Source organism: Carcharodon carcharias, chromosome 4 (assembly GCF_017639515.1).
Source record: "Carcharodon carcharias isolate sCarCar2 chromosome 4, sCarCar2.pri, whole genome shotgun sequence".
NCBI classification, from domain to species: domain Eukaryota; kingdom Metazoa; phylum Chordata; class Chondrichthyes; order Lamniformes; family Lamnidae; genus Carcharodon; species Carcharodon carcharias.
In genome coordinates this window covers 64538477-64561419 of record NC_054470.1, presented here as the reverse complement: position 1 = coordinate 64561419, position 22943 = coordinate 64538477, and the positions used below count along the sequence as shown (strand labels likewise).

General features: G+C 42.7%; 1 protein-coding gene across 1 annotated transcript; it reads left to right on the top strand.

Moving 5' to 3' along the window:
- The first annotated feature begins 16341 nt into the window (after positions 1 to 16341).
- On the top strand, positions 16342 to 18835 carry tomm5 (translocase of outer mitochondrial membrane 5 homolog (yeast)). Its single transcript, XM_041187013.1, has 2 exons — positions 16342 to 16541; positions 17768 to 18835. Exons 1-2 carry the CDS (start codon positions 16421 to 16423, stop codon positions 17800 to 17802), a joined length of 156 nt encoding a protein of 51 aa, XP_041042947.1. The 5' UTR covers positions 16342 to 16420; the 3' UTR covers positions 17803 to 18835.
- The last annotated feature ends 4108 nt before the right edge of the window (positions 18836 to 22943 follow it).

Below are 22943 nucleotides of genomic sequence, written 5' to 3'. Positions count from 1 at the left end.
CATTGTCTTTGGTCCCTGCCACAAACACCGCTCCCCAGCCACCAGCTCTATTCCCCTCCCTGTTAATGATGCCAATGTGTGGCAGGAAGGGACTGAGTGTACAAACATAAGAGTACACCAGCAAATAAGGTCAGAGTAGGGGAAAAATGGTAAAAGACTGAACTAGAGGCTCTTTACAAATGCTGGATGCATTCAGATAACAAGGTCGATGAATTGATAGCACAAATATAAATACATGAGTATGATATTCTAGCCCTTGCAGAGACATGGTTGCAAAGTGACCTGAATATTCAAGGGTATTTGACATTTCAGAAGGACAGGAAGAAAGGAAAAGGAGGTGAGACTAGGGAACTAATAATGAGAAACAAGGAAATGGCAGACTTAAAACAAGTATTTTTTTATCTGTCTACACAGACGAATAGACACAAATCATCCAAATAGTAGAAAAGCCGGGGGCAAAATGAAGGGAGGAACTTGGAATAATCACAATCACTAGAGCAAAGATTCAAGGAAAAACTATGGGGGATTAAACCTGATGGCCGGCATCCTAGGATCTTAATGGAAGTGGTATCAGGGATAATGGTTTGGTTGCGTTGTTGCAATCAAAATTCCTTAAATTCTGGAAAGGTCCCAGAGGAATGCAAAACTGCAGATGTAACACCACTATTCAAGGAGGGAGATAAAGCAGCAAACTATAGACCAGTTTGCCTAAAATCTGTCATTGGAAAAATGCTAGAATCCATTATTAAGGAGATATGTATTTAGCCATAGTCCCAACGGACCATAGGTATCTCCCTCCATTAGAGAGAGACATTTTTGGCTGCTCGTAGCTTGAGGGGTGCCACTCCACAAGCATGGAACAAGGTGAGGAGGCAGGGCCCCCATTAATTACCATGGCTAGTTGTTGGCGTCATTCTGTATTACAGGGATTGAGCCCACGCTGTTGGCTTCATTCTGTGTTACACTCTAGCCATCTAGCCAGCAGAGCTAACCAGCCCCCTATTAAGGAGATAATGGCAAGACATTTCAAAAATTATAATACAATCAGGCAGAGTCAACATGGTTTTATGAAAGAGAAATCGTGTTTGACAAATTTATTAGCGTTCTTTGAAGATGTAACAAACAAGGTGGATAAAGCATCCCAAGAATAATAGAAAAGCAGAGGGCAAAAGGGCTCTTCCAAATATGATCTCTTGAGCAGCCTCAGTTTTGATTGCTCTATTATTGGTGGCTGCTCCTTCAACTGCCTGGGCCATGAGCTTTGGAATTCCCTATCTAAATCTCTCTACCCCTTTATTTTGCTATTCTTCTTTAAGCTGCTTCTTACAACCTACCTCTTTTACCAAGGCTTTTGTCATCTGCCCTGTTATTTTCTTATGTACCTTGGTGATATTTTATTTTGTAATTTCCCAGTGAAGTATCTGGGGATGTTTTATGTTAAAGGTGCTATATAAATACATGTTGCTGTTATTGCTGGGTTGACCATTGTTTGGGAGATAGGGAGACAAAGTGAGGATAAAAAATAGATACTAAGATTGGCAGGTTGTATCCAGTGGTGTCCTCCAGGGAATCATACTGGTGCCTCAATTTTCCACTGTATTTGTTACTGACTCTGAAGGAACGGAACTGTATATCCAGATTTGCAGGTGACATTAAATTAGGAGAGATACTAAGTTGTGTAAATGGGTTACACAGGGAAGTTACAAAGGGGTGTAGGTAGATTGGGTGAGTGGGCAAAACCTATGCCAGTTGGAGTTTAATGTAGGAAAGTATGAGGTCACCCATTTTGGATCTATCGTTCTCCGATCCATTTATTTTCTAAAAGGTGAGAAATTAGGAATTGTGGAAGAACAAAGGTTTTGGAAGTTGAAGTACACAAATCGTTTAAAGTTGTAAACAGGTACAAAAAGACAGTCAAACATGCTAATGCAATGTTGGGCTTTATCTCAAGGGCGCTGGGTTACAAAGGAGAAGTTATGCAAAGGAGAAGTTGTGTAGAGTTATGGTCAGACCCCCATCCAGAGTACTGCAGTCAGTTTAGTGAGCTGCACTTCAATAAGAACATATTAGCCTTTGATGGGGCATATCACAAAGTCACCAGAATAATACTGGGGCTTAATAGAATCTCCTATAAAGATAGATTTGTATAAAGTTGGCTTGTATTGCTTGAATATAGATGATTGCGAGGTGAACTGATCAAGGTGTTTAAAATGTTTAACAAATCCCCTAGTTTCTCTCTAACCTATGTCCTCTGGGACAGAAATCGTGAGCAAAGGAACATAATCGTTAAATTGGATCCTAGCTGGATGGAAATTAATATTAAGCAGTTCCCTGCATATTTAAAAAATAAAAGTCCATTCAATCGATAATCATCTACTAAAACAGGCTGAAGTATGTGAATTCTTCCCATCCATTCTCTGCATGTCCAGCTGCTGTTGGAGCTGCAGAATGTTACTGAAGTGTTTAAAATAATAAAGGGTTTGATAGGGTATTTACAGAGCACCTATTTCTTCTGGTAAGGGAATCCAGAACAAGAGACCACAATCTGTGCCAACAGAACACGTCCTACACCTTCCAAACAACACTTTAGCAACCACAACACCTCTGTCCTGGGGCCATCACTTCAACAAAAGGATAACCTGCTCTTTGTTTACACTAGTGCCACTCCGGCCTCAGTACCACCTGAGCCAACCTACAAGATAAGCCAGCAGAGCTCCCAATCCACAAATGTCCATATACTTGTGCTTAATGCACTTGTAATACAACACATCAACATCTGTGTAAAAGCACATACAGGATTACTGTACAAACACATTGAGAGGTCACAAAGAAACCTCTGTAATCAGAGATGTATTTGCTCATTATATATTTTATAGCAATTACTTTAAGGTGTCAGCAGAGGGAGACAGAATACAGAGCAGAAGGATGTGGTGTGGTTGTAAGCCTACATTAAAAGTCACCTTTGTAATTTAATGACCAAACATAGAAGTCTCCTGTACATCGACAAGTAATACATTCCCCTCCAAGTCACTCACCAACCTGACGTGGAAGTATATCACCTTTCCTTCACTGTCACTGGGTCAAAATCCTGAAACTCCCTTCCTAACAGCACTATGGGTGTACCTACACCACATGGACTGCAGTGGTTCAAGAAGGCAGCTCACCACCACCTTCTCAAGGCAATTAGGGATGGGCAATAAATGCCAGCCCAGCCAGCAAAGCCCACATCCCGAGAATGAAAAAAAAAACACAGTTCAAGAAATATAAATGGCTTTAATTATACCGCAATTATTGTTTTCAAACTTGGGCCTAGATTTTCACATGGGCTCAAACTCAACACACTTTACCACTTTCCAAAATGAACAACCGACTCATGTGACTTCGTCTGGGATTTTTGTCTTTTCACATGGGGTTTGGGTTCACAGCTCATTTTGGGAGCTGAATTGGAATACAGAAGTGTGGGTGCAGAGGAGGAGTGCGGGTGCAGAGGCGGACTGTTTAGAAGGCCTGCCTCAATTCTTGGAGACAGTAACCCAGCTCCCTCTATCTAATCTTGTGACATCTAACCACATGACATTGCCCATAGTTTGGAAATGTTATTACATTTACCTTGCTAGCTTCAAGATGCTTTAAAAAGAAAAATATTCCTACAATAAATATGCAATGAAATAAATAATGACGTGATCAGTGAGTTAATGTTCTTTTTAATACTAAAATATTTAATTTAAACAGCAGAAATAACATCAATGTTTCAAATCACTTTCCCAAATACCTCACCCTGAGTTCCACTGTCAATCCCAAATGTGGGACTGTATCTTTGGTTTCTCCAAGTTGCTCCCTTGATAAAAATGTGTGAAAAATGGAAATGGTCTGCTGTGATAGCTGTTTATATAATAATATACGTAAATAAGAGCCAGCACATGATGTGTATTATTGCATTCACTTTATCACATAGAACCATAGGAACACAGGTGTAGGCCATTCAGCCCCTCAAGTCTGTTCTGTCATTCACTGAGATCATGACTGATCTGTGACCTAACTCAGCACACTCAACTTTTTCCCCATATACCTTTTAATACCTTTGGTCTTGTTTGATTGCTTTTGTTTTACTCATTTTGGTTAACAAAAATCTAAATATTGCAGACCCTGGAAATCCAAAATAAAAATAGAAAATGCTGGAAGCATGCAGCATGTCTGGCGGAATCTGTGAAGTGACAGACAGACTATTCAGTTTTCATCAAAATCTTTCACAAAAAATTAAAGTTTTTGAGACTATTTCAGACTATCATCATTTATCTTTGAGAAATGTTGTCATGTGATATAAGACAGATTTTTTTTTAAAACAACCGCCTCTATATTCTGTTGACCATCTTTAATGCTTCAGTAACAGCCATTTTTCAAAGTTTTGGAAAACTGCAAGTGAAGGAACATAATGTAATCTGATTAATTCATAACCTGATACCTAGAATGGAATGAATTTGAACAAATCAACCATTCCCATACTTTTTTGATATCCCATCATTGTAGGAAATCAGTACATAATTACTTAAATCAAATATGAGGAACTCACTGAATACATTAAAATTAATAAAGGAATGCTAATTAACTGATAAGGTCTTGCAAAATGCAGTTCTCTATGCACACTTTATGTTGCAATTAGATAAATCGTCTATGATTCATTTTAATTTTTTAAAAATAAACATTTCAGGATAAATTTACATGGCTGTCTACAGTTAGTTTAGAGCTCACAATACTTAAAAGGGATGCTTATATTACTCGATGCTATTATATATACTGCAAAATTAAACTTTCAGGATGGTATTTAATGGAGGCTGTAAGAGTGGGAAATAAGCGGGAGCCGAAATCTGAGTTTCCTGCTATCAAGATGAGTGTGAAATTTCAACTAGAGAAGGGGACATACTGATCTCAGCAGTAAAAAGTCCAGTAACACTTTTGGGATTTTAAAAACTAAAGGTTTTATGAACAAAGATGAAAGAAAATTTAAGCATACAAGATTACAGGTACACAATTAAACTTAAGTCTTACAAAACATTCCCCCAAAAAGACTTACATGGTCAGACACACATGTAAATGCCTTCCAGGCAACACTACCTTATAGATGTTTAACCATAAAAAAAATCCAGTAATATTATCCGAGGCAAACTGCTGTAGCTTCAATAAAGGCATACCACATGACCTGTAACTCTCTTCCACCCTGCTGTGAAAATTCAAACTTCAGAATAAAACTGCTTTTTGCAGCTCAAGACTTTTCTAGCTTGACTGGATGGTTGATTCAAACTGCATCCTCTCTCAGCCATGTCACCAGCTATAGATCCAGATGCTACATCTCACAGCTCAAACAGCTACAGCCCCAGTTCAACAGCTACAGCTCAAAACAGCTCTCCACATTAACTCTAAAATATTTTTTTCCCTTTTATCTCAGGTTGCATTGTCTTCACACCTCTTTCAAACCCAAATCTTTCCAAATATAAGATCTGTCATGTTTCCATCTTGTCTTTGCTTTCAAGTCAATAAATAATTTACCAATGGAACTCCTGCAAGATGCAAGCATGTTTTGTGTTACCTCTGATTCCCCTTTGATATTCAAATAAACTTTCCACTTATATAAAAATGCAATTATTTGATCTAACCTATTCACTTGTACCTCAAACCTAACACCTCTATCTTTTTTATGTTTTAAACCCTTCATACAACCTGTCTCCTATTAATCTCTGCTCAGCTTAATTAACACACACACACACACACACACACACACATAGCCTTTTCTTAGAATAACAGAACATTCCCCAAAAATATAAAAAGACACCCATTTTTCACACCTCCTTCCTTGGCAAAAAATGAACCATCATAATTCCAAAAAGATGGTTTAATTTTTCAACCCATTTCTTATTCCTTACTACATTTAATTATACAAACAAAAATGTTAGACTATAGTGTATATGTGTTAACCATGAAAATATATACAAGTCTTTTGTAAAAATAGAGTTCAGAATGCACACCAATGACCTTCAGGTGTCTGAAAGGTAATGCCAGAGATGGTTTTACCAAGAGGCAATCACTGATATGTGCGTGGTCCTTCAACAAAACCTGCAGCTCCATGGATTTGGAGGCTTCATACCAGTTGCCCTCAAGGTGTCCACAACCCTAAATTTCTAAACCAGTGGCTCATTCCAGGGCTCCAAGGGAGACACGTGTGGCATCTCCCAGGCTGCAACAGGTAGGTGTATACAGGAGATGACGAATGCCCTGTACCGAAGGGCCAAAAAATTCCTCAGGTTCCCAATAGATGCTGAAAGCCAGGTCACTACAGCAGTTGGCTTAGTGGCCACTGCATCGTTGCCACAGGAAAGGATATAATTGACTGCACATGTGGTCATTGAAGCTCCCTGGGTACAGCCTGCTGCGTTTGTAAATCAAAAGGAATTTCACTCCCTAATGTTCTTAAGTCGTCTGTGACCACTGGAAAAGAATTTTACAGGTCTATGCCCATTTCCCAGGGGTTCTCATGATCCATACATCTTACGGAACTCCCAGCTGCCACAGCTATTTGACACCCCTGCCCAAGCGCAGGATTGGATCCTGGGTGACAACGGCTATTCCCTGAGGAAGTGGCTCATGACATCAGTGCATCATCCCCACAGCCCTGCGAAGAAGTGTTACAATGCAGCACACTGATCATCCAGGGCAATCGTAGGGCAGATGATAGGACTGCCAAAAATGCACTTCTGCTGCCATGATCACTCCAGCCAAGCATTGCAAAATACATTACAGAGGATGTGCAGGATTGTCATAATCTGCTGTGCATTCACGTTACAATGCAAAGGGGAGAGGAATTACCGTGCAATGACATGGAGGAGCTGCTAACCACCTCAGATGACGATGACGGAGAAGGATATGAGGGAGAGAACAGATATATTGCAGGACCTCTACAAGCTGCCAGGGCAATGGAGGCACCAGGGCTGTCAGAGACAACCTCATCTTCAGTTGTTTTGCCCAGGAATGAGACATCTACCTGACCATCAGTACCTTGCATGAAAACATTTGCCTGTTCTGAATACGTACCCACCTCTGACAACTTCTAACTGGAGCTACCTCACTAACCACTTTAGAAGGCCAAGGGCAATGGGCCTTTATCACACAGGATGTAAATGAGATGACTCACTCCGAGAATACAGGCTTCACAAGGGCACATGAAGTCGCTGAAGTTATGATGAGCCCTCTTTTTGCTCCTTGCCCACATTGAGAGGGTCATGAGTGTCTGAGCAGCACATCACTTCTCATGCTCCCACATAATCTCAGCCAATCTCTATGGCATATCATTTATGTGAAGGCCAATAGATGCTGCATGATCAATCATGTCACATTGCCTTGAGAATACAAATCGCTCCACACACAATACCATCCACTAAAGGCTGACCTCTAACACATTGTTGACGATAAAAGTGAGATGTCCCTCAGGCCCCTTCATTCATGCGCACAAGCCTGTGTACTTTTTTTTAATTAAAATTTTAATTTTATTTATATTACATAATGAACCCAGCATCTTACAGCAAGCAAATCTTGGGGGTGTTTGTGCATTACCAACTAATAATAAACCTTGAGGATCTAAAGCAGGTTAACAAAAATTGAGTCAGGCTTTTAATCAATTTTTACTAAGCTGCTGCGTCTCTCTCACTCTCTCCTCAGATCTCATGGCAGCTACTTAGCCGAGAGCAACGTGCTGCATGCATCAGTGTGCCTCTGCAACGTAGTGACAAAGCATCTAAGTGTCATAAAGAAAGCACACGCAGGCAGTTTCCACCCTACCCCACTGAACGCAGCCAGAGCTCCCATCCTCCACTACCTGCCTCGATAGACCTGAGGATCTTGTGGGGCTGGTATGGTAGCCCGTAGGCAATAATTTCAACTTTAAATGTTTCTCTACAGGTTGGGACAGTAGGTGCTTTAAAACTATTGGTAAATAAGGTGTCTGATTCAAATTGGGTCCACCCGAAAAATGAACTGCCCAGTATAAAACAAGACAAATGGCCACCCTACCGATAACATATAAACCTGAGGGGAGGGCAGATTGAAGGTATTCAGAGGCAAACTACACGTGCAAAACTCTATTTTTCTCCTGGTTTTCTCGTAGAAGTGCAGAGAAGATTTACATGTGATACACCCAGGCTAGCCAGGACGGTTCGGAACCGTGGATGGAGCAGTGGCATTGATGCATTTAAAGGGAGACTTGATGTATACATGATGGAGAAGAGAATAGGATACAGGAGCAGGGTGGAAAGAGTAGTTGAAAAGAAAATAGAAAGAACTTGAGTATTGCTGAAAAAATAGACATGCTGTTAAAGCTTTTTGTCTTGCATTCATCAGGATAGATACAAGAATGCCAAATTTCAAAGGGAGCAACAATTTTTACTGCATGAGAAAAGGGTGCTGATTGGTTACCAAGTCGACTCTGGTCGAGGCATTGCCATGGTGATCTATTGTCCCCCATTCTTTTGTTTAATTCAAAAAAGGTGCATGCCTGAACACATTCCTTTTGCCTGCAGAGGACAGGTCCCTGTGTATGAATACCTGTGGCTTCTAGCAAGCATGTCCCTTCAGCTGTTAGCAATAGGCATTGTATTTCCTGTACTCAATCAGTCCATGCTTGAAAAACTTGGAACATAATGTCAAATGTTAGATATGATTCCGTGATTGGACAGCACTTGTTAAACAATCCAGATTGAGCTAAGAATTACACCAACAACTAATGTAAGATTATCAGTCAGGTTCGCAATGTTGGCTCACTTATGCTTATTAGAAGCTACATATATTCATACACAGGGACCTTTCCTTTGGGGGCAAAAGGAACAAGTCCACGCATGGCACCATTTTTGATATAAACAAAATGGGAGATAATAGTTTCCTGGTGCATTTGGCAATGCCTCAACCAATCAGAGTTGAAATTTGGCATTCTTGCATCTGTCCCGATGAGTGCAAGATGAAAAGCTTCAACAGCCTGTCTCTTTTGGCAGCAATAAAAAGGAAAGAATTTGCATTTATATAGCATCCTTCACCATCTCAGGACGTCACAAAGCACTTTAAATTAAATCAAATTAAATACTTTTGAAGTGTAGTCATTGATGTAATGTAGGAAATGCAGCAGCCAATCTGAGCACAGAAAGCTCCCACAAACAGCAATGTGATAAATTATCAAATAATTTGTTTCACTGAAATCAGTTAAAGGGTTGATATTTACTAGGACAACAGGGAGAATACTCTTCTCTTCTTTGAATACCTTATTGGAATCCTTTACAGCCAATGGGAGCTGAAACGTTGGGCGGGTTTTAACCATGGTGCACCATTTCCAACTGCAAAACTGGAAGTGGCCACCACTTCCATTCTCCTGCTTTTTATCACTTCCCATATGATTCCAACTAAAATTTAAAGGACCTTCAGCTTGCGCATGCAATCATGTAGCAGGGGAGTTTTCCATTGGTGAAACTCTCCATCAGCTGACAACACTGCAGCTATGGGGGGCTATAAAAGAGCCTCCCAGACAAGAAGGGAGGCTCTGCATCACAGCCACAACTTTCCTACCCAACTGCATTGGGCAGACCAACATTTGGACAGTACTGACCCCGCCCTTTAACTCATTTTCTTACCATGACTGATTGCTCCCACCAACACCTCCACCACACCCAAGACGCCAGGCCTTTCCCCACTTTATTCCTCGATGCCCCCAACCATATCCACTGTCCTCCCTTAAATCCCTCTTCCACTCCTTCATGCCCCTGACCCCACTCCAAACTCCCTCCTCACTACTAACTCACCCTTGCTGGTCCTGTGCCTCCATTAAGAGGCAAACTACAAGTAAAATATTCTCTTTTTCTCCTGGGTAGCTAATAACAGTTCAGTGTGGTGCTGCTTCATACTCCCGTCTGGCCTTTGAAAAAGTTATCAATTTTGCTTCCAATTTCTTCCCCTCTATCACCTTCACATGGTCCATCTCCAACACTTCCCTCCTCTTCCTTGACCTCTTCTCCATTTCTGGTGATAGAGTGTCCACCAATATTCATTACAAGCCTACTAACTCCTATAACTACGACTAGAGCTCCTCACACCCTGCTTCCTGTAAGGACTCTGTCCCATTCTCCCAATTCCTTCGCCTCCGTCACATCTGTTCTGATGATGCCACTTTCCAAAACAGTGCTTCTGACATGTCATCCTTAACCGAGGTTTCCTACCCACTGTGGTTGACAGGGCCCTTATTCATGTCTGAGCCATCTCCCACGCCTCTGCTCTCATACCTTCCTCTCTCTCCTAGAACCATGATAAGGTCCCCCTTGTCCTCACTTTTCACCCCACCGGCCTCTGCATTCAAAGGATCATCCTCTGCCATTTCCGCCAACTCGAGCACGATGCCACCACCAAACACATCTTCCCCTCAACCCCTCTGTCAGCATTACGTAGGGACTGTTCCCTCTGGGACACCCTGGCCCACTCCTCCATCACCCCCAACGCCTCATCCCCTTCCCACGGCACCTTCCCATGCAGTCGCAGAAGGTGCAACACCTGCCCATTTACCTCCTCCCTCCCCACCATCCAAGGACCCAAGCACTCCTTTCATGTGAAGCAGCGTTTCATTTGCATCTCCTTCAAATTGGTCTACTGCATTCGCTGCTCCCAATGCGGTTTTCTCTACAATGGGGAGACCAAACGCAGACTGGGTGACCACTTTGCAGAACACCTTTGGTCTGTCCACAAGTATGACCCAGACCATCCGGTCGCTTGCCATTTCAACACACCAACCTGCTCTCATGCTCACATATCTGTCCTTGGCCTGCTGCAATGTTCCAGTGAAGCTTAATGCAAACTGGAGGAACAGCACTTCATCTTCCGATTAGGCACTTCACAGTCTTCCGGACTTAACATTGAGTTCAACAACTTCAGACCATGAACTCTCTCCTCTATCTACACCCCTTTTTATTTTTATGCACTTATTTTAATTTTTATTCAACTTTTTTCATTCATTTATTGTGTGCTTGCAGACAAACAGGGGTGAGAGCTCATCCTGAGTGAGACACAGCCAGAGTGATTGTGGGTATTGGCAGTTTGGTGCAGAGGAGAAGAGGTGCTCTTTGTATTTTGTCTTTGTTATCCAATTTCTTAAATCTTCAGAGAGTGGTCTTGCCCTGCAACAGCAGTAGAGGCTACAAGGGAAAGAAATGAATGGTAAGTAGTGGGTAAGTTCAGGTAAGTATTTACTACTTTTATCACTTATAGTTAAAGGTCTTTTTGTGGTTTATAGTTTGTATATTCTGTAGTAATGAGGATCAGGAAAGAGGTGTCCTGGAGTAATTGATTTAAAAGGTTTAATTTAAAAGGATAAGTCATGGCAGGAGAGGTCAAAGCCAAGGTGTACTCCTCGTGCTCCATGTGGGAAGCTGGGAACATTTCCAGCATGTGTGCTGGATGTATGTCCAACTGCAGCTCCTGGAAGCTCAGGTTTCAGAGCTGGAATGGCAGATGGGGACACTGTGGAGCATCCGCAAGTCTGAGAGCATCATGGAGAGCACGTTTAGAGAGGTGGTCACACTGCAGCTGAAGGGACTTGAAGAAGGAAAGGAATGGGTGACCACCAGGCAGACCAAGAGTAACAGGCAGGTAGTTCAAGAGTCCCCTGGGGTCCCGCTCGCAATTCGGTATTCCATTTTGAAGGCTGGTTCCTCCAGGGAGTGCAGACAGAACCAAGTTTCTGGCACCACAAGCAGCCTGTCTGTACAGGAGGGGAGGAAGAGAGGAAGATCAATAGTAATAGGGGAGTCTATAGTCAGGGGAACAGATAGACACTATTGTGGCCATCAACATGACTCCAGGATAGTGTGCTACCTCCCCGGTGCCAGGGTCGAGGATGTCACTGAACGGCTGCAGGACATCCTGAAGGGGGAGGGTGATAAGGCAGAGGTCACAGTACATATTGGTAGCAACGACATAGATAGAAAGAGGGATGAGGTCTTGCATCAAGAATTCAGAGAGTTAGGCAGTAGACTAAAAAGCAAGACCTCTCGGGTTGTAATCTCTGGATTACTCCCTGTGCCACGTGCTATCGAGTTCAGAAATAAGCGAATAGCGCAAATGAGTACATGGCTTAAGAGTTGGTGCAGGATGGAGGGTTTTAGATTCCTGAATCACTGGGACCATTTCTGGGGAAGGTGGAACCTGTACAAGCGGGACAATCTACATCTGAACCAGAGCAGGACTAACATCCTTGTGGGTAGGTTTGCTAGTGCTGCTGGGAGTAGTTTAAACTAATTCAGCAGGGGGAGGGGACACAGAATGTTAGCAGAATAGGGACACATCATAATACAGTAAAACAATCCAGTCAGAGGGAGTACAGCTGCATTAAGTTTCAAGGGAGTAAGTCAAGGCTGGTTGGCCTCTACCTTAATGCCAGGAGTATTACAGGTTAAACAGATGAATTAAGGGTGAGGATTGACACGTGGAATTGTGAGAAATTAGCCATCACTGAGACGTGGTTGAGGGAGGGGCAGGATTGGCAGCTCAACATTCCGGGATATAGAATCTTCAGGCGAGACAGGGGAGGGCGTGAAAGAGGAGGAGGCATTGCATTATTAGTTAAGGAGTCAGTTACTGCAGTAAGGAGAGATGATATCTTGGAGGGGGCATCGAATAAAGTTTTGTGAGTAGAGCTTAGGAATAAAAAAGGGGCAGCCACATTGGTAGGTGTTCATTATAGTCCCCCAGATAGTCAGTGGGAAATTGAGGAACAACTATGTGCACAATTTGCGGAGGAGTGTAAAAACAATAACAATGGGGTAATTATATTAGATGATTTCAACTTTTCCAACATTAATCGGGATAGACATAGTGTTAAGAGCTTGGGTGGAGTGGATTTCTTGAAATGTGTACAGGAGAACTTTTTAGGTCAATATGTAGAGGGTCGAACAAGGGTCAGTGCATTGCTGGACCTAATTCTGGGGAATAAAGCCGGACCGGTGGCTGACGTGGTGGTGGGGGAGCATTTTAGTGATAGCGACCACAACATGGTACAGTTTAAGTGTGTTATGGACAAAGAAATAGACAAATTGCAAAAAAACATTTTGGATTGGGGGACAGTGGATTTTAGTAGAATAAGGCAGGATCTGGCCAAGGTAGTCTGGGAACAGCTACATGTGGGGAAATCAACAGAGGAACATTGGGGGGGGGGGGGGCGTTCAAAAAGGAAACGGGGAGGGTACAGGCTCAACATGTTCCCTCTAGGATGATAGGAAGGAGTAACAAGCCCAGAGAACCATGGATGACCAGAGATATTCAGGTTACGATGAGAAGGAAAAGAGAGGCTTTTAGCAGGTACAATGGAAGCAAATCAGCAGAGGCATTAGTGGAGCACAGAAAGTGCAGGGTGGAGCTTAAAAAAGCAATTAGGAGAGCAAAAAGGGGATATGAGAAAGCTCTGGCTGGTAAAAGTAAGAATATTCCAGAAGTATATCAATGGGAAGAGGATAACCAAGGAAAGAGTAGGGCCCATTAGGGATCAAGGGGGCAACCTATGGGTGGAGCCAGAGGACATTGGTAGAGTGTTGAACCAATACTTCACATAGATCTTCACCCAAGAGTGAGGATGAAGGTATCAAACTCGGGGAGAGAAACTGCAAGGTTCTTAAGCAAATTGATATGGGGAGTGACAAGGTATTGGGGGTGTTGGCAGGCTTAAAAGTGGACAAATCTCCAGATCTGGATGACTTGTATCCCATTCTGCTGATGGAGGCAAGGGAGGAGATTGCAGGGGCTCTGACCCAAATTTTTAATTCCTGTCTGGCCACGGGGGAAGTGCCAGAGGACTGGAGAACAGCTAATGTGCTTCCGCTATTTAAGAAGGGTTATAGAGATAAGCCAGGGAACTACAGGCCAGTCAGTCTCAGTGGTAAGAAAACTATTGGAGAAAATTCTGAAGGAGAGAATCTATCTCCACTTGGAGAAGCAAGGTTTGATCAGGGATAGTCAACTGGCTTTGTCAGAGGGAGGTCAAGCCTAACAAATTTGAGTGAATTTTTTGAGGAGGTGACAAGGTATGGGTTTGAGGGTAGTGCAGTTGATGTAGTTTATATGGATTTCAGTAAAGCCTTTGACAAGTTCCCACATGGGAGACTTATAAAGAAAGTAAATGTGCATAGGATATAGGGTAATTTGATAAGGTGGATTTAAAATTGGCTTAGTTGTTGGAGACAGTGGGTGATAACAAAAGAATGCTTTAGTGACTGGAAGCCAGTCTCCAGTGGGATCTGTGCTGGGTCCCCTATAATTCATCATTTATATAAACGACATAGATGACTATGTGGGGAGTAGGATTAGTAAGTTTGCGGATGACACAAAGATTGGCCGGATGGCTAACAGTGAGGTTGAGTGTCTTGGACTACAGGAAGATATAGATGGACTGGTCAAATGGGCAGACAAGTGGCAGATGGAATTTAACCCTGAAAATTGTGAGGTGATACACTTTGGAAGGAGTAATTTGACAAGGAAGTATTCAATGAACGGCATGACACTAGGAAGTTCTGAAGAACAAAGGGACCCTGGCGTGTGTGTCCATAGATCTCTGAAGGCAAAGGGGCATGTTAGTGGGGTGCTGAAAATGGCATATGGGACACTTGCCTTTATCATTCGAGGCTTAGATTATAAAAGTAGGGAGGTCATGTTGGAGTTATATAGAACCTTGGTGAGGCCACAAGTGGAGCAGTGTGTGCAGTTCTGGTCGCCACATTATAGATAGGATGTGATTGCACTGGAGTGGGTGCAGAGGAGATTCACCAGGATGTTGCCTGGGATGAAACATTTAAGTTATGAAGAGAGGTTGGATAGACTTGGGTTGTTTTCATTGGAGCAGAGAAGACTGAGGGGCGACCTGATCGAGGTGTACAAGATTATGAGGGGTATGGACAGGGTGGATAGGGAGCAGCTGTTCCCCTTAGTTGAGGGGTCAGTCACGAAGGGACATAAGTTCAAGGTGAGGGGCAGGAGGTTTAGGGGGGATGTGAGGAAAAGCTTTTTTACCCAGAGGGTGGTGACGGTCTGGAATGCACTGCCTGGGAGGGTGGTGGAGGCGGGTTGCCTCACATCCTTTAAAAAGTACTTGGATGAGCACTTGGCACATTATAACATACAAGGCTATGGGCCAAGTGCTGGTAAATGGGATTAGGTAGGTAGGTCAGGTGTTTCTTACGCAAAATAAAAACAGAAATACCTGGATAAACTCAGCAGGTCTGGCAGCATTGGCGGAGAAGAACAAAGTTGCTGTTTCGAGTCCAGCATCCGCAGTTTTTTGTTTTTATCTAGGTGTTTCTTACATGTCAGTGCAGACTCGATGGGCCGAAAGGCCTCTTCTGCACTGTGTGATTCTGTGATTGTTTTATCCCTTTTTCTAATCATCTTTTTATCCCATTTTTGATCCCATTTTCCCCCACCCCACAGGGCCATCTGTTACTTGTTCCATGTTGTGCTTTCACATAGTGCTTACCCTCGTTCTGCTATTAACACATTCTGCTTTCTTACCTTTATGCCATTTCAGCACTTGTTTTAGCCCTTACCACTACCATTAACACTCCCTACATCCTTTTGTTCATGACATCTTTGTCAACCTCTTCTTTGGCCCCACCTATCCCTGGCCTTCTATCCAGCTTCACCTGCTCCACCCCCACTCCCCCTTAAACAGTATAAATTTCATCACATTTCTACTTCTCTGTAGCTCTGAAGAATGGTTATACAGATTCGAAAAGTCAACTCTATTTCTCTCTCCACAGATGCTGTCGGACCTGCTGAGTTTTTCCAGCATTTTCTGTTTTTGTTTCAGATTTCCAGCATCCGCAGTATTTTGCTTTTATCAGAGAATATTTATGTTTCATTTGGGGATACACCCAGACTAGCCACTAGGGATGGCAATCCTGGGTGTTGCGCCAGAGTTCAAGGAAAACTAAGACAAAAGTAAAATACTGCAGATGCCGGAAATCTGAAATAACAGGAAATGTTGGAAAAACTCAGCAGGTCAGACAGCATCTGAGTCCGTATGACTTATTCTTCATACGGACTCGAAAGGTTAATTCTGTTTCTCTTTCCACAGGTGCTGTCAGACCTGCTGAGTAGTCCCAACATTTTCTCTTTTTACTTCAGATATGCAGCAGCACTCAACACAAGCTTTCAGTCTCACTGTGAAGGGGTAGAAACTCTCTCCAGTCGCGCGCGGCAGGGCCGGTCACATGACGCGAGGGGCATTCCTGCAGCTCCTATTGGTTGAAGGCAGTAGCGTCATTGACGCACGTGAGAAGCCCGCTGGTTGGAGCCAGGTGGTCACGTGGCGGCGAGAGGGCTGGGATCAGGCGTCAGCAGCCGGAGTGTGGGGGCCGCAATGTTCAGGATGGAGGCACTGGGGCCGAAGATGGACCCAGAGGAGCTGCGCAAGAAAATGCGGGCGGATGTACTGCGCTCCGTCCGCAACTTCCTCATCTACGTGGCCATTCTGCGGGCTAGTGAGTGTGAGATTGTTGGGGGGGTGGGGGGGGCGGGTAGTTTGGGAATCAGGAACCGAGGCCATGGGCCTGCCGCTGACAGTCACCGGGAAGCTGTCCCGGGCGGATCGCTGCCTCTGCCCCGGAATGTTCAAGCTGCGACCGTCTTTGATTTGCGCACATCTGAGCGGAGAGGGGAGCCAGGACCGTCCAGTGAACCCCCCCCCCCCAACCTGACATCTGTCTGGGGAGTGGGTATCCCACATGAAAGAAAGAGAGACCGTACCCCTTGTGGTGGGGGGGGGGGGAGAGAGAGAGAGAGAGAGAGACACCGTACCCCGTGGTAGGGTGGGGGAAGAGAAGAGAGACCGTACCCGGGGGAGAGAAAGATAGAGACCGTACCCCGGAGGGGGGTGGGGTGGGGGGGGGGGGGTGGCGGAAGAGAGGCCGTGCTGGGGGAGAGGGACTATTTCGGGACAGATTGGGGGTTGAAGAGTGATGAATGCAGTAAGTTGGTTTGGGGCAGGGCAGCTGTATGAGAGGGATTGATGGGGGGGTGAAGTGTGGCTCTACTGGGAAGAATATGGACATCTGCAATATATCCCACAGGGAGATTTTACTGGGGTGCAACAGGACTAAAGTTCTGATTGGAGAAATTCTATGCTTGATGTCTGGGATGGCTGTTTGTAGATTTTATAATGTTTTATGGTTTCTGATTTTTTTTTTTCCTGTGGTCCTGAAAGGGTCGAAGCTTCTGGTTGAGCCTCCCAGTCAGAGGTGCCAAGTGTTGCCTTTCGTCCACTACTCAATACAGTTCAGAAAAAGCATGAAGCATCAATCAGTCCCTCAGCCACAGCAGTGTCACTCCTAATATTAAATACTGAGTCCAGAAATAATGTGTGCGAAAGGCGAGCAGTCTCAACATTTCTCTTGCATTTGCTTGAAGTCGATAATCAAATCTCCTAACAGAGACCCTGTTGATTTATCTCAGCGCTTGGCATATCCCTTTCAGCTTTTTATGTTTTTAAGGCTTTTCTTATTTTCATGTACAAGTATTGCAGCAAAAAGGTCCAATTGCAAGTATTTTTAATAAAAAGTAAAAGCTATTGGACCCAGCGTGTCTGTTTTTAATTTATCGATGCTCAACCAGCCCACCTTCATTATAATTGCCTCTGGTACATGTTATGCTGCCCTTTTCAAATAGCTTTAGTCTGCAAATTATACTAAATCATACCATTTTTTTCCAGCTCCATTTATCCTAAAGAAACTGGATAGTATTTGAACTTCGCTGCCCACAGGACCAGCACGATGCAGGAAGTGATGATCCTCATTGATACAGAATGATGAAATGAACGTGGACAATCAGGAATTCTACCGCTGCTAACAAATGGATCTTTTAAACTCAGCTATAGGACAAGCTGCCAACCCTCAACAGATTGAAATCTCTGCCTGTGGAACTGGATTAATTGCTGGTCATGCTTATCTCAGATTGACCATTCCCATTTTATTTCAGACAAGGACTCTTTGTTTTGTGATTGCTTTACACCACAGATGCCCAGCATGCACTAATGTGCCAATGTGCAAAAAAAAAGCCTGTGTTTATAACACTTGATGTCTGCCCCAGTGTGAATCTGATCCACAGTCCAGCTGGTTTAGAGATCAGCTGAATTCCCTCCTTCCTGGAGAATCGTGTAGGAATTGCAGTATTTGATAACAGTGCTTCAGTGGCACAAAACTAATCTTTTGAACCTGTAAGGAGTACATGACTGCAAAAGATATTTGAGGTTCTTGTCATGCCTCCAGGCTTGAGGGGTGCAATGCAAGAAATGCCATGGAGCATTGATACTTCCTTAGCTGTGAGTTTATTTGAAGTTTTTCACTGGATTTGCTTTAATAATTGGTTTTGCACAAAATTAAGTACATTTTCATATTGGATTATCTATTAAAACAATTGGTAATTTTTCATCTGGTCTGATTAAAGATTATGAAAGCTCGTGTTAGTTGCACTGATGTAAAAGTCACAACTTTGATTTAAATTTTTTTTCTTAAAACACTAGTTACATTTTCCTTTACGTTTTCATCTCTTTTTCTCTAATATATCTAAATTTTGAAGTTCCTCAACCTCCCTAAATATTTGTAAAAGCCTTAAATTATGCTGGAATTTTGTGTAAAGGATATCAGTGGTTTTTGTTGATCAATCTACTTTTATTGTACTGAGGGCGATAGCTGGATTATGTTCTTTTAAGCAATAAAGTGAGTTGTTGGTTTGACATGGAACCGTTCATAACAACCAGCTGGCCTGTTCAATTTGAAAATGGTTAAGTGATTATTTAGTACATTCTGCCAGTGAACTAACTAATGACTTGTGGCATATACATGGACAAACAGGTCAGGAGGAGAAGGGCATTTAGCCCCTTGAGCCTGTTCTACCAATGTCCTTACTGGTCTGGCCTACATGTGACTCCAGACCCACAACAATGTGGTTGACTCTTAACTGTCCTCTGAAATAGTTTAGCAAGCTCCTCAGTTCAAGGGCAATTAGGGATGGGCAATAAATCCTGGCTTTGCCAGCAATGCCTACATTCCATGAAAGAATTTTTAAAATTCTGTTAAGACTATGCTGCGCTCCCTCCTAGACTAATATATCCTTCCTAAGGTGTGCCCCGAACTCTCGGTACTCCAGGGCAATGTGTAACTGAACCATGACTTCTAACCCCTTGTATTCTATTCCTCTAGATTTTAAAGGCCACCGTTCCATTAGCCTTTTTAATTAATTTCTATACCTCATCACGTTGGGGTATGTATTTTATCCCCTCATCTCATCTAAGTTAATAAATATGGTGAATAGTTGAGGCTCCAACACATCCTTCAGCAGAATATGACCAGTGCTGACCCAATTCGGTTACCAGCTGTTATCCCCTGTCTGTTACTCAGCCAATTCCCTAACCAGGTCAGTAATTTACCATCAATTCCATGAGGTTCAACTCTAGCCGGCATTTTCTTATGCGGGACTTTATGAAATGCCTTTTGGAAATCCATGTAAATAATATCCACAGACATGCTGTCTACAACTTTAGTCACCATTTCAAAAAAATCAAATTTATCCCATGCCAGCATGGTTGGCACTTAATGCCCTCTGAAATGACCAGTAAGCCACTGTAGTTGTTCAAGAAGATCCACCACCACCTCTCAAGAAACGGCAATAAATTCTAGAGGTACCAGTGAAGCCCACATACAGGAGTGAATAAAAAATGTTCAATGTGCCAATAAATTTAGGCAATCCAAAAAGTGCATTGTGCAAGCATTAAAGTTTCATCAAGCTTCTCTAGTTTCCTACTCTCCCAGATGTTTTTGTAACTTCCTACAATTTATATAGCACCTTCAACATAATAAAACATCTTAAGGCACTTCTCATGAGCGTTACAAAACAAATATGACACTCAGCCATGTAAGGAGATATCAGATCAGTTGACCAAAAGCTTGGTCTGAGGTGAGTTTTAAGGACTTTTAAAAGAGAAGAGAGATAGAGATCCAACTAGGTTAGTGAGTGCAGAAGTTTTTTTAATCATTCGTAGGATGTGTGTGTCACTGGTAAGGACAGCATCTAAATCCTACTCCTGATTGACCTTGAAAAGGTGGTGGTGAGCTGCCCTCTTGAACAATTGTAGTACCTGTGTAGGTACACCCATGGTGCTGTTAGCAGTAAGTTCACTTCTGAACCAGAGTTATCGGAGAACCTATTAGGTAATGGAACATGTGGCTTAATCTGTTGGCATATCTGTACAATTTTATGAGCTCTCAGCTTTGGCCCCAACAAGCATCAGTTTGATATTGGTGAAACAGCTATCCAGACTTCCCTGTCCCCCACTGAGTTCAGTGCTAAAGAATTGGTTTGATGTTTATTTGGCCAATGTCTACGCCATTGTAGCAAGCTCTGGTGTCAAACAAACTCCAGTCAGTATTTGATTTAACGGTTATATTATGGGCCTCCTGTAATTTTCCCAATTTTGCAAAGCAGACTAAACATTTTATCAAATTGTAGTTTAAGCCAGTGGCTCTCAAAATGTGGTGCACGACCACTGGAGGTTGTGAGGTTCTCGAGGTGGTCCGCAAGTTGCACTATCTTGTGGAGCTTGCATTACTGAAACTGTTAGTGAGAAAATGGACTTTTAGTTCCAAGTATGTGGATTCACCAATGAAATTTGGAAGTACCTGCTGCTGTTAGTTGCTCATAGCTAGTCTGGTTCCTAGAACCTCTTTCCCTTTGGTTAATCAGCCCCACTCTCAGATGTCTCCTTGGAAACCCATTTACCACTCTTCTATTATTTATATGCTTATAGAAGACCTTGGGATCCCCTTTTGTGTTAGCTGCCAGTTGCTTTTCATGCTCTCTCCTTGCTTTTATTATTTTTCCATTTCCCTTCTGGTCCTTCTATATTCAGCCTGATTCTCCATTGTATTTTCTACTTACATCTGTCATACACGCACTCCTTCCCTTTCATCTGCACCTCTTCTTTCTTGTCATCCAGGGCGCTCTGGATTTATTTGTCCTACCTTTTGCCTTCAAGAGAATATACCTTGATATTGCCTGCAATACTTTTTCTTTGAAGATGGCCCATTGTTCAGCCACCGTCTTTTCTGCCAATATTTGATTCCAACTCACTCGACTCAGATGCATTCTCATCCAAGTGAAGCTGGCTTTCCCCCGATTAATTATCCCTGCTCTGGATTGTTTCTTTTCCATGGCCAACCTAAATCTTATGATATAATGGTCACTGTCCCCTAAGTGCTCTTCCACTGATATTTGATTCACTTGGGCCAACTCATTCCCCAGAACCAGGTTCAACAGTGCCTGCCCTCTTGTTGGACCGGAAACATACTGCTGCAGAAAATTATCTTGAACACATTCCAGGAACTCTCACTATTCCTATCCCAGTCCATATTTGGATAATTGAAGTCCCCCATTATAATTACTCTAATTATTTAGAAAGATGGCTGCTGTAGCAGCAACATGTAGTTGAGAGTTTTCCAGTTGAAACCTCTGTTCGTTGATCAGTATCATTTTAGGGTAGAATAAATGACAGAGCTGAGATGAAGTGAGTGATTGAACAAATGAACAATCAGGTATGTAAGCACAGGGTCCAAGCATGAAGAATGAAGGTTGGTGAGCTGAAGAATTTCTTCACACAAATGGTTAGAACTAGTGGTCATTAAGACAGAAATTGTAAAGTGCTTCAAAGAAGTTGTCAGTTGTCCAACTCCAGGAGTGATGAACTCTAAGCTGGCACCAGTAGCATTACAAGAAACTAAACAGGCCAATTGGTTTTGGACCCAGAATCTGTATTCAATATTTCCAGTTTAAATGGTTTTGTTATGTGAGGGAAGCTATAAAATACCTGCTGTTGTTCTTGTTGTAATCCAGTATTTTCTGTGTCTAATTTCTTCTTTTGCCATAGGTACATAGTTGCTGTCAGGATGAGCAAGAAAAAATGGGGGGTACTAATCATCTACCCACAGGCTCATCATAAAAACGAAAACAACAAAGGAAAGTGGACCTAATATAAGAGAAAGCAAATCCTGACTAAAAACCAATCAATGCTAATAGAGATATCACAAAAGATGGAGCTTCCTTGCATCCCTCTGTGGCCCATCTATTTCTCAGTGCCAGCTCTACATCCTTAAATTTAATTTTTTATTGACAGTCAACAACTAGCCTCCCCATCGACCTTTCTAAGTGCTTTGTTAGAGGAAATGTTTGAGGCAAAGACAAAGCTGGATAAATGTTTGCAGTAGTGGAACTTGTTGATCAGATTGCAGGGCTCACATAGTAGTAATTTGTAGCATGTATGTGTTTAATTTCTTATTAAAATTAATAAATGTTTAATATTTTTTATTCATTCACAAGATGTGGGCTTCGCTGGCTGGGCCAGCATTTATTGCCCATCCCTAGTTGTCCTTGAGAACGATCTAATTTATATAAAAAGCCTCTGGAGGCTTGGTGGTTTCTTTTCTGAATTCAGAGTTGCATCTCAAACATACCAATTGAAAATATAGGTTATGGCAGTTATTTAAATTTCCCTCTGGAATTTTAAATAACTCAGCCCTTACCAACTGCTGTGTCATAACAGTAAGTTTCCAGGTGGGTGCAAAACTCTGGTGGAGCTGTGAGATAAATAATTGATGGATTCTAATCTGAAAGTAATTCAGGATTTAATCTAGCATTCTGGATTTAACAGTGCTTCCCCAGCTGTGTGGAACTCATCAAGATGAGCAAGGTAAGAGGACGAAGGGGAGGGCTTGACCACTGATTTCTGACTTCTTGGAAGTCAGTTCACCTGTCTTGCACTTCATCGCCCTGATTTGCCCTATCTGCCTCCAGCATTCACCACAGCAGTCAGCCAGCATTATGCAGCTCCACTTTGA

Bases quoted from the DNA above. Each gene is read 5' to 3' on its own strand.
- tomm5 (XM_041187013.1), top strand. From the start codon at position 16,421: ATGTTCAGGATGGAGGCACTGGGGCCGAAGATGGACCCAGAGGAGCTG. The intron at 16,542-17,767 runs GTGAGTGTGAGA...ATTTTTTTCCAG, and splicing joins CGTGGCCATTCTGCGGGCTA to CTCCATTTATCCTAAAGAAA.